Source organism: Acyrthosiphon pisum, chromosome A3 (assembly GCF_005508785.2).
Source record: "Acyrthosiphon pisum isolate AL4f chromosome A3, pea_aphid_22Mar2018_4r6ur, whole genome shotgun sequence".
Lineage (NCBI taxonomy): Eukaryota > Metazoa > Arthropoda > Insecta > Hemiptera > Aphididae > Acyrthosiphon > Acyrthosiphon pisum.
Genome location: NC_042496.1, coordinates 18001320 through 18014065, shown reverse-complemented (window position 1 = coordinate 18014065; position 12746 = coordinate 18001320). Strand labels below are relative to the sequence as shown.

Here is a 12746-nt window from a genome sequence, read left to right as displayed (position 1 = left end):
ATGTACATAGATATTAGAAAATATATATATTCATATTTAATAAATGTAAAAAAATATATATTATTCAAACTGTGATGATATAATAAAAATATTATATACGGTTAAATTCTATAATATTGTATCGGTAATCGCTTAAAATATTATCACTTCATCATATTTTCTACTTGTTAATTGTAAGTATATGCATATATTCAATATTGTAATTGGTATTTGAACATTGAACTATAATTAAAAATTATAACAAATTGTAAATATTAATGTAGGTAATAGGTATAGGAGAACAAAATTTTCACATTAAAATATATTATTCAACAATAATGCAATTTATTATATGTTCATCATAGTCATAATTCACGAAAATAAACGACCAGTACCACATTTTGGTTAATTTAATTATGAAAATTATAATACGTAAAATAAATTGATAAAATGTTTTCCTTTTTTGGACTTAGTTTTGGTGACATTTGTCATTATGGCTTATTATATTATTTTCTAATTATATTTTTACTTAAATAATAAAATATATGATTTAATGATGACATAAATATAGGTATTTTAATTTTTTTTTATATACAATACCTATCAATTAATACACATTAGGTAATATGATATGTTAATATTCGTGTTATATTTAGAATTGATAACGACTTAAAATGGTATGGTTAATTTTATTTTATTCTTTTGTTTATATCTGCCATCTTAATGCTCATTTCTTTCCACCCTGTTATTCCTGTTTAAATTAAAAGGGCCGGTTTTCATATTATCTGGGTTGAAAAACTTTACGACTTATTCTTACAAAAAACTGGTGGTACCTACTACATTTATGTGTAATATAATATAAACAAATAGTGGCGCTATAATAGGTAGGTACTTGAAATACCGGATTTTTCTTTATTATACCATTTTAACATAAAACTACCAGAAATTGATAAACCATTATATATATAAGCAGCTTATATCTCTCATTAAAAATGTTTTACAATGGTGATTAAAAATAACAAAAAAGTTTTAAATACTACAAATAAAAGACAATTAATGTAACCAGCATATTAATTTTGATTATTTTATGTGTAATAATGTCTATGGTTTACCTATTAAATTGTATTATTTTTATTTTATTGAAATACGATTACAAAATAATGGTAAAATTGCGTGTCATTTATTGGAATATTAGATAAATTATTTTAATAAAAATAATTAGATTTATATTAACATTTTAATTTATCATAATCTTCGATTAATTGAAAACCACCATGTTATACATAATAATATTATAATGTGTTGAATTTCAAGAAACAAAATATCCGAATACTAATATAATTTATATTGCCATAGACGTGGATTTAAAATAAAAATTTGCCTTAAAAATAATCAAATACCTATACAAATAATTCAGTACTTATTCAAATCAGTTGTTGACAAATCACGTCATTTTACATACTGTTTATTGCTGTTTTCACGACACGTCCTATGTAAGTACACTTGTATAATATTAACGTTGGAACGAATTTTGTAAAATACATTACCCTATCAATCTACAGTGCAAATGTTTTGCATATTTCTTAGCAACGGAAACAAACTCATTTTATATATTATTTTGTCAGGTGTTAGCTAACAACATTTTTTACACATAATTTGACACTTTTATGGAAATCCACGCAAAGTTCATGTATTTGTAGTTTTTGAATATAATTAAAGTAAATTTGAACCCAATGGTTCTTAGAATTGTTAATAATCTAGGTATGAAATAATTAAAATATTTTTTGCATACCAAAATGTTGTATCATTAGACATAGGTAAATACAGTAATACTTTTTATGGTTATTTTTTCTAACTGATGACTGCTGGTGCTAACTTTATTTACTTTAAACATTTTATAAATCATAATAAAATATTCTCACAGCATACACACATTAACGCACAATGATTGTACTATTTAATATAAATTACAAAGTACACATCTTATAAGATCCAATTTTCTATAATAATATGGTTTCATAATTTATTAATGATGAATCAATAAACGTATTTTACCAATAAACGACGTCGTTCCAGACTAATATTTCTAATAAATGCGACTAATAAACACATTGAAACGCAGTTAATTACAAATTGACAATAATTATTGACATTTAGTGTACGTTTATTACATTTTTATACAGGTTTTCGGTACTAGCATGTATACTTTAAATATTATAATACTAATGTGTACAATTTATACGTCAATAAGTATACCATAACTATCAAATTCTTTATTTTTATTTAAATATTAAATATTACTCTTGATAATATTATAAAGTTTAAATATTAAATTAGTACTTAAATTGTTTTAATGCTACCTATACCTACATTTAATAATATAATATTATGTTAACAAAATACTTAATAGATTTCAACAGAGATTTCAATCAAACGCCAACACTGGTTTAATATACAAGTGAATAAAATATATAGAATATTGTTAAATAATACGTTTGGGCACAAATCAACACGCCCATCCATATTATAGTAATATAGTGGTTGCGTGGGGTAAAAATTGGAAAGCAATAACGATGGCTGCTATTTATTATTTTTTCAAACTAATAAATCAAAAAAAAAAAAAAATGAAATAGGTAAATAAATCTTCATTATTAACTAATTCTGATAATGATTAATTAACAACAACAGTTATTTGTATTGCCATAATAATTCACCTGGTCCCGTAACTGTGTAGTATGACAATTTAATTATCTAACTTATATTCATATAAATTATTTTACTCGATAATTAATATTAAAATTTGTACTAATGTATAATCACCTACAATTAATAAAAACAATCGTCTAAAAAAAGTGCGACGGCCTGTAACCATTAGGTATGAAAAATATACTTTTAACATTTGTGCGTTTTTACTGAACTGTGATATTTGCGAAGACTTGATATTCGATACGTATAGAGGGGAACAGAAATCCTATTATAAACATGCTGACAAAACATTTAAAAGCATCAAATTAGCGTGACGAATTGATTAGTAGTATAAGGGTAACAGACCTTTAAACTTAAATCCGTTTTAATATTACGTTTTATTACGTCTGGTTAAAAACTTGTAGGTACTTATACTATTTATACACTGCAACTTTTATAGCAATATTATATATATATATCATAAATGTATACCAAATAATTTTTAATAATAAATATTAAGAACATAAATAAATAATAAGATTCGTATTTTTTTTTGAAACGTATCTAATTTAATATAAAAACATAGGAAAAATGTAATATGTAAATTAAAACAACAAATTATTATTTTATATATTTTTTAAGACTGATAATTGAAGTAGGTACGCGGTAATTTTTTTTAGCAATCAAACAAAAAAAATCAACATCTTTAAATTTCAAAAATGATCATAATGATCACTGGGAATGATGGAATCATACCTAAGCAGCATTATAGCGTATTCGTTCGTGTATAGCGTCAAACAAGTTATGAACATCTTAAATCATATTTTATTTGAGACACAAAAAAAGTTGCCAGGTTTGATAAAAGTTTGATGTTGGTATTTCAAAACTATTTGACAGCGACTCACCGCGTGTTACAAATAAACAAATATAAAACATAATGGCGCGTTTCTCTTATACTATATAACTTTCGACGACTATAGTGTATATAGATAGAAAGAAAATGCGTTATTTTTAAACGGATATGCCACTGAAAAGGAATGCGACTTGTTCGCGCGTAGGTACTATATGATGTACCTATCTACGCGTACCGTATTTATTGTGTTCATATATTTTATAGGTACCTGTATTATAGGCATAGGTATGCAAAAATTGATAAATTCGAATATTCAGTGGTCGACAATGTGCCAAAAAGAAAAAAACCGTTTGAAACTCGCAAAACACATTTTAGACAGTTTTTTAGCAATATCACTATGGTACTACTATGAAAGCGTGTGGGTCATATAGTGTGTCACGGTCGTACTCACGTGCGAAGACGTCAGGTACGAATCGTCGGACGCGTTATCAGTGTCATTCTGACCGCGAGTATCGGTGGTGGTGGAGGCGACGACGGAAGAAGCACCGTCCTGTAATCTCTGCGGGTGGTCCATCTGATGCTGTTGCAGGTGAGGCTGTGGCGGCAGCAACGACGGCGGTGGCGGCGGCTGGTGGTGCTGCTGGTGCAGGTGATGGTGATAGTGGTGAGGCTGCTGCTGTTGGTGGTGATCCCAGTAGAAAGGGTCCATCATGGTGACGGTGCTGGCCGCGAAATATTATGATATATATTTTATATAGACGCTCGTACTCACTATTATATATCGCACTTCAGCACGACCCGGCGTGGCACGTTTGTGTGCAATCTATTACAGACGGTTGGCGCGCGTCAAGCGTCAAGCGGCGGCGGCGGCGGCGGCGTCGTCGTCGTCGACGTCGTTGCGGTTCGTACGGCGCGGCGGCGGCGGTCGTACGCGGTTAGGTCATTGTGCACACGCGTGTACACACGTGCGTTATACTATTATATTAATAATTTTTTTTTTGGCGGGCGGGGGTTGAGACGTCTGAGAAGCGACGACAGCAGTGACGGATTCTGGGGTCAGAGTGTATAGGGGATGTACGCAGTGAAGGCGTGCGAAAAAAAATAAATGTTATATATGTTTAGGTATAATATTATTATAGTAACCGTCTAATAATAATAATATAATATTATGATACACTTATTGTATTTGATGGAATATTTTAGCGATATCGGGAACACACGCGAGAAGTGAAATAATAATTAACAAAAAAAATTCCGGACGTATGAGTGAGAGGGAGAGAGAGAGAGTGAGAGAAAAAGACGGGAAACTTTGACGTCGGCGACGACTATATTATACACTATACGACGACGACGACGACGACGGGTAAGCACGACGCGCGCGACCGACGAACAACGTGCGTGTGTGTTCGTGTGTGTGTGTGCGTGTGTGGGTCCGTGTAACGTGCGAGACCGCGCGCGCGTGTATGTGTGTGTGTGCGTGTGTGTGTGTGTGTGTGGGAGCTAGCCCGGCCCCGTACGGGCGCGCGCGTTCCGCTCGTTGATAGGTTGATTACGTCACCGTTCGCCCCGATATATACGCATGCTGACGATGTCTGGGTGTGTGAGTGTGCCGTGTGTGCGAGTGTGTCACGTGAGTGTTCGCGCGCGTGCGTGCGTGTGTGATACCCGTGTACGTTTGGATTAACGACAAATTGCCCCGGGCGCCACTTTCCGCATAAAACAACCCCTAAACACTAAATCCACTCCTTTCTTGCACCCCCTACTCCACAACAAGCTCTTCCAATATTAATACGGTCACTATATAACTACCGCACATCCTTTTGCCACAGATTTTTTTTTTTTACTACACATTTAGGTACATACCTCGTTGTCACCACCTATAATATTATAATACCTATTCATATAATATTATACATACGATTGTAGCAATATAGGTGTATAACATATACAACCGCCTGGTAGTATAATGTACAATGTATAATACTTTTAACAAAGTAATGGAAATACTTTTTTCTGCGGTAACATGTTCTTCACAATATCGTATATTATATTTATGAATACATTCCAAATCGCTTACATCACTTCGATTATATCATAATATACTCGCGGTTAGAATTTTATAATAATATTATGAATTGAAGCACTGTTCAAACACGTTAACCCATAGAACAGTTTGTCGTATTTTACCAATGTCAACTTGAATGAAAAATGTTAATGATTCTGAATACTATATGGGTACATATAAGTACATATAACAATATAATATAATGAGGTAGGTAGGTATATTATGAAGTCAGAAAGATTTAATTTTTTTATCTCTGTCAAACGTCGCGTTCCTAAATTAATTTATTTCAAATGCTAATTGACGCCAACATTTTAATTAAGATTTTTTAACTAGATGATAATTTATAATTTAAAATTTATTAAAAAATTAATTTACATCTTTTTAATAAAGATATTGGCAGTACTATGTAAAATTTAACTAACACAATTTATTGTAATACTTGCATTATTATATTCGTTGTCCTCATGTACATAAGTACATTTATTTGTCCTATAAATCGTAATCTCAGCATGTCTGTATTTTAACCGTGGTTATTTTTTTTTTAGCTTTAATGTTTTTCAGTTCAATACCGTTTCAAGCTTCTATAACCTCGTCTAAGAGGGTCATTCTATGCTCAATTGTCACCAAAATATCAGCATCATCAGTTTTTCCAACCATTCGATACTTTTGGCTACGAGGGGAACAAACAATTACGTCCCCTTTACCTTAAACAACACTACAAAATGTTCCTTCTAACAAAAAGAGATACTAAAAATACAAATTGAATTATTTTGTTGTCGAGAAAAACCACGGAAATAAATAATTATAAAAAAAAGTTTTGGAATTATCGTTAAAACTCAATTGTATGCATACATTTTTGACATTATATAAAAGTTAGTTTTAAATTTTAATTCATATAGAGGTTCTTAATAGTTTAAAACTCATAAAAACATCAGAATACCATTTTTTGTATATAATACTCTTCAAGTGTTAAATATATTTATGTACCTCATTAAATTTCATGGTTCATAATTTAGGAAAAAAATTGCCCCAACTAAAATAGATCAAGTGTCAATAATAATTAAAATAACTAAGGTTTAAGCAGACAACTTTTGTACTTTAGCTTTAAACTAACTTGCTTGCCACTGTCAATTTTTTTGTGTTAGCCGTCATAAGTATGTGATACAAATATTGTTCGAATTAGGTTGTTTATTTTCTTATCGCGGACTGTATACTTAGATTTAAATGAATAGTTAATATTTTAACATCAATTTAGTTAAATCACAGTTTATTGAGTACCTATTAATTGTTTCAAGGTAGGTAGGTACCTATTAACAATATTTGGAAGGTTTAAAGAATACATTATAATATAAAATATACCAACTTAGAGTTTAATAATTTTTTTCCACCTGTACCTATTTTTATTTTATTTTTTCTATATATTATATTATATCAATATGCAATTGCTTTTTTCAGTCAGTTGACTTGAAAATTGTTATATCTAAAAAATGATTAATACGAATACTATAAAAATGTATCATGCAATAGTCAATAATAAATATTGAATTTAACATATTAAACGATAAAAGACATTTTTAAAACATAATGGTTTTTTTAAATATGTCTAATATTTTGAGCTTGTAATAATTTATATTTGAGAATGCGCAAAAATGATATATTATAAATTAACTCTCAATATACTGTTAATATTGTTTGAAAAAAAAAATATTTAATTATTAATATATAATATTACAAATTATATTATTATATTAAATTATATTCTGTTGTGTATTACTGTATTATTATACCTTACTGCCGTATTTTTACAATTATATTTTTTTTCACGTGGACACTTTTCTAATTACTTCTTAAAAAATCTCCTATGCTTTCAAATAATTCTATCTATTAATAGCTATAAAAGTAAACTTGTTTGTTTTAATGTTTACCATTAAACTTTTAAAATTAAATTAATATTATTATAATGAACTATTATAAATGGTTAATATTAAAAAGTAAACATTTTAACTATCAACGAATGAATGAAAAAATGTCGATATGATGGTTTAATTTAAATATTAAACTGATAATTTATTATAACTTTATAAATTAATTTTTTCCCGATCTTATAACATTGTAGTTACAAGCACAAATACACTGTATTATATTATATTTAAAATGCAATACTATTAAAAATATAAACATGACCAGAATGAAAATAAATAATTAAGATTATCGAATTTTTTATTGTACGGTTGTTACCAAGGACATATTTCGTCTAGACAATAAGAACGATAATTTTTAAAAGGAACGTGACTAAAAAGGGTGGTTGACATTTTCTAAATATTTTTGTAGATCAAGAATCTAACCTTCGGGGTAGGTACCCACTATTACGATGTCATATAATTTAAACAACTGTCAAATATTTGTTTCTTGTACAATCGATAAAAATCATTAAAACGAACAAACAATTTATATGAATATAAAAATAAATAGTATATATAATGTATATATTGTGTGACCTAACCTACATTAGAAAATCTGTTAATTTTTTTTTTGTTCTTTAAAATGAGAGGTATAGTTGACAATTGTAATTTAGTATATTTCTATCATATTGTATAATTCAGTCACAAGTTCCTTATAAGCACAATACTTATGGCACTTTTAGTGTCATCAGTGGCATACGTAAAATGATTGGTGAGGATATTCCGTGGTTTTTAACACCTTTTCAAATTGCAAGCTAGACCAACATTATTAAATTAATAATTTTTAGTGGACAAACATTTCGCGGGGTAACTCGTACCACTCCACTCCGCTCATCAAAACTTTGAATATTTACAACTCATAAACTACTCACCCCAAATTCGATTTTCATGAATCAAAATACTAAGAAAAATATTCTGCTTTGGAATATAAAATTAAAACCCAATGTTGTCATTAAAAAAAGTAAAAAACTTAAAAAATTACAAGGATAAAAAATATTTAAAAATATAATTTTTTAAGAAAAACTATGTTTTATAAACGGCTTGAAACTATGTAAAAAAATATTTTCAAAAAAATGTACACTTCTTGAAATAATGAGTGTTCAATGTTAAAAGAATCACCCAGTATAAAGAGTGTATGAAAAGTCAAACATAATTATAAATTTACTTATTATAGGTTTGAGAAAATATTTTGGATTTTTTATATAGTTCATGAATACACATTTTATTGTAATAATCAATCAGTTTCCGGTGGGTATAAGGTAAAAAAAACCTTACCATAGATAAAAAACCCCGTGCTATATAGCTATAAGTTTGAAATTTGCATCGATTGTTATACACACCCCTAAACTACTTTTACTATACATTAGGCACGTATATCAAACGATTAAAGTACTCAACATTTAAATACTATCATATGCTAAGACATCCTCACATTCCAATTTAATATATATATTCATTATTTTTCGTATCATAACTTGTAAGATAACTTTAAATAGTTGCAGTTCTATATATTTTAGTATTTTAGTACAGATTGTCTCAAGTTCGAACCACGAGATTTTTTTTCATATTTTTTTTTTTCTTCTACATACATATACATACGTGAATGTTTAGTTTTGTTTTATTCATCGATATTTACTATTTTAGTAGGGTTAAGTAAGATTGTATTAATCCACAGTAGGTTGAATTAAGTAAGAACGACAAATTTGGTATAACTTTGATACTTTAAAGTTAAATTATACACTTACGTACAAACCACACGGGGTTCCGCGATCTACCACAGGTAGATTGCCTACCTTCTAATATATACAGCTCATGACATAATCACAAGCGAACCTCACGGATAACGCCGGTCGGGATGTGTATAAACATTAAAATATAATATGATTTACACTTAAAAAGATATTGATTCCACAGCGTGTTATAGCCAAAAGGAGTTGAACAATCATAATTTTTTTCCAGTCGGTAATTCAGCTATAGTTATTTAATATAATATGCTCAAAACTTTGAATAAATGTATAGGTATATAGTATATTATAATACACACAGACACATTATATATTATTATTTATTGCATTAAAATATATAAAAAAAAGTGTTAGCAATTGATGTTTTTTTTGCGTACATTCTGTATTATAATATTATATGTTAACACGTTTATAATACGTACGGCCGTACGCGATTACTCGTAATAAGATTTACAACTGTGAATTGTAATCGTGCGTGCGTGTGTAATACTTAGAATATTTATAACATAATATTATACAGTTGTAGTAGGTACTTACTATATGTAAGTTGTATACGATATAATGATATATTGTATTTCTTCGCTATTATTCGGGCAATCTACGTCGTCGGTGTATTTTTCTGACACCTAGGTGCAGGTATTACGCAAGCATTATAATATTATATCCTTAAGTGTATATTACTTCTGCAGAAGCGTTTTGGAAAACGCACGAGACCTTAACGCGCTGACTAGCTCGTACTACACACGGCAGCGGCTTCGTCAACAGTTTAAAAGCGAAACCACATGCGAATATTCAACAGTTTTCTTGTGTATTATAATAATACTAACTATATAATATTATTATGGTGTTGCTGTTCTCATATTTCCACGCAAATGTTTTGAGCTCGACGGTAATATCAACTCGTGAGACCGCCACGTCACAAGGTGCAGTAGGGAGGCTAAAATCCTTTTAAAACTTTCTAGCCCTTTTCCACTTCGACCGGTCCTTGTCCTTTTTCTTCGTCGTCTTCAGCTTCTCGTCCTTTTCTCTCTCTCTCTCCGTCCGTATACATCCCTCGACAACCATCATCACACCACTGCTGCAGCTCCCCACGACCTTTCACTTACACTTTTTCTCTCTCTCTCTCCGTCTCTCTCGCTCCATCCTTCTCTATATTACCGCGATATTTACCATTACCATTATTAGTTATTACTATTGTCATAATTAACCCCGTATACCTCGCGCTTAACAGTATAGTTATAACAGTATAATATATATATACGGCGAACTGTGTGTATACATATTCGCCCCAGGTGTCTGGGTATATAGTGTAGTAATATTAGTAATGATACCCTTCACAGAGAGGGACCATATTATCTTGCGCACACTTATACCTAAACACAGACCCGTGCGCGTGCACGCCCGCGAAGTTCAATTTTACGGCGAACTTTCGCCGGGCCCCGTCGTGTTGTCGACTAATTAACATTTTATTTATCCCACCCGCGCGTCCTTAGGCTATCAACGTTGCCGTTGTACTTTCCAACATTATAATGTAGTGTACGCGATGAAAATACACCACGCCACCGCCTGCAGTTACTACCGCGCGCGTTATAACACAATATATATACAGAAGTACCTATACGCAGGTTATATATATATACACGACGAATACTTCCGTATGCGTATTAAACATGCATACATATATATATATAAACGTATAGGTACATGTTGGCGAGCTCGTAATATTATATTATACGAGTATAAGTATATATACGCGGTACCTAACTCTTAATAATAATAATACTTTACTCTCCATCTCGTCGCGGTGTCTTCTTCTCCTTCGTCTACTCCGCCCAACCTAGCCGCCACCTCTGTTGCCATATCGCGGACCGACAGAAACACTCTCCAGTCTCCACCTCCCTTACTCTTTATTTTCCTGAGTAAAGTTGTAAATATTCACCTCAAGCAACGCCGCAGCGACTGTCAGCTGCTGACGACTATATAGTATACACTATATAATATTATTACCATTATTACTACCTATATATACCTACTATGTGACGTCGCGACGTATATCGTATCAGATACGAATCACGGAGGCGGTGCTGAAATCTTGGGGCGAAGACGAATGTTGTGTAGTACGTGTACTATAATGTGTCACATCGAACTTGTTTTCAACTGAGCATATGTGTATAATGCTTGTACGAATTATGTACAATGTTATAATATGTTATGAGATGCGAGTAGCCCTCGGATAAAATTCTAGAGAATTGAGTACCTATAATGTTATACGAAATTTCTTATACCTCAAAAACGTTTTACCGAAAATAACATCATGTATAAGCACCGTGTTCAAATTTCAAAACGAGCCTATAAGTAACTTATTACATTCAGTCATACAGCCCTATGCTTTCAAAAGTTTCAACTATATGCCTATATAATTATATGTATTTAGATACTTATAATATGCTATGTTTCTACATATAATATTATATTATTATACAATATGCATAATATAAGTATAAATACCTATAATATAGTATACATTAGCGTAGCCAGGGTTTTTTTAGGTGTTTAACCATTCCCCCCACCATTGACATTTTCCCTCAAATGAATGTATTATTTATTTACGAAAACTATAAAAACTTGGTTTAATTTATACTTAATCCCTCCCCCCAATTAAATACCTGGCTACGCCACTGTATATATATCATATATGTGTAAATACAATTCTATAATTACCTAAATTCCTAGAATGGTAGGATAAGAAACATAAATAAAATGCGTTCAATAGTATGCAATATGCATAGGTAATATATATATATGTTAAATATAGTTGCCATTTGATTAATTAATTAATTACAATATAGGTACCTATCACTACTGGGTATCGGACAACTATATTGCAATATATTTGAAATATTTAATTATATAGTATTCAGTAGGTATCTAAGTAACAATTTTTTTAATTTATATTATGATACAAATACCCGTTCACACATGCGTTAAATATGTTTATATTTCATGTGTGTGAACGGGTACCTATTATATGCACCTATACTGTTATACACATGTTATTATTTTGTTTTTTAAAATAAAAGTATGTTTTAAATCACAACGTTCCCTTTTTTTTAATACACTAGAGAACAACTTTACCCAAAAGTGTTTTCAGACAATTTTATTTGAAACCAAATGAAATATTGTTTTCCGGACATAAGACACTACCGAAATGGGTAATAGGGACTCTAGAACCATTGAAGTATTGTCAATGTCCTTTTTCTGTCAGTACTGTGTTGTTCACCTTTTTTTTATTTCTTTTTAAAATGGCACCCCATTTTCACGCACTATAGAACAGTATATAGGTACTGCCGGTAATCCACGCAAATTTCCGTCGATTGTCCATAAAACATAAAAAATGCGTTACATAGGTTAAACAACAAAACGAACAGGTTTTTCGAATTGGAACAAAACAAAACTGA

At 30.4% G+C, this 12746-nt stretch overlaps 1 protein-coding gene across 1 annotated transcript in view; it reads right to left on the bottom strand.

Moving 5' to 3' along the window:
• LOC100165521 (homeobox protein caupolican) overlaps positions 1-4623 on the bottom strand; it is a 65048-nt gene extending 60425 nt beyond the window's left edge. The window contains exon 1 of the mRNA XM_016807001.2: positions 3969-4623. Within this exon, the coding sequence (XP_016662490.1) occupies positions 3969-4229 (261 nt within the window). The 5' untranslated portion in view covers positions 4230-4623. The remainder of the gene's footprint in view (positions 1-3968) is intronic.
• Between the last annotated feature and the right edge of the window lie 8123 nt (positions 4624-12746).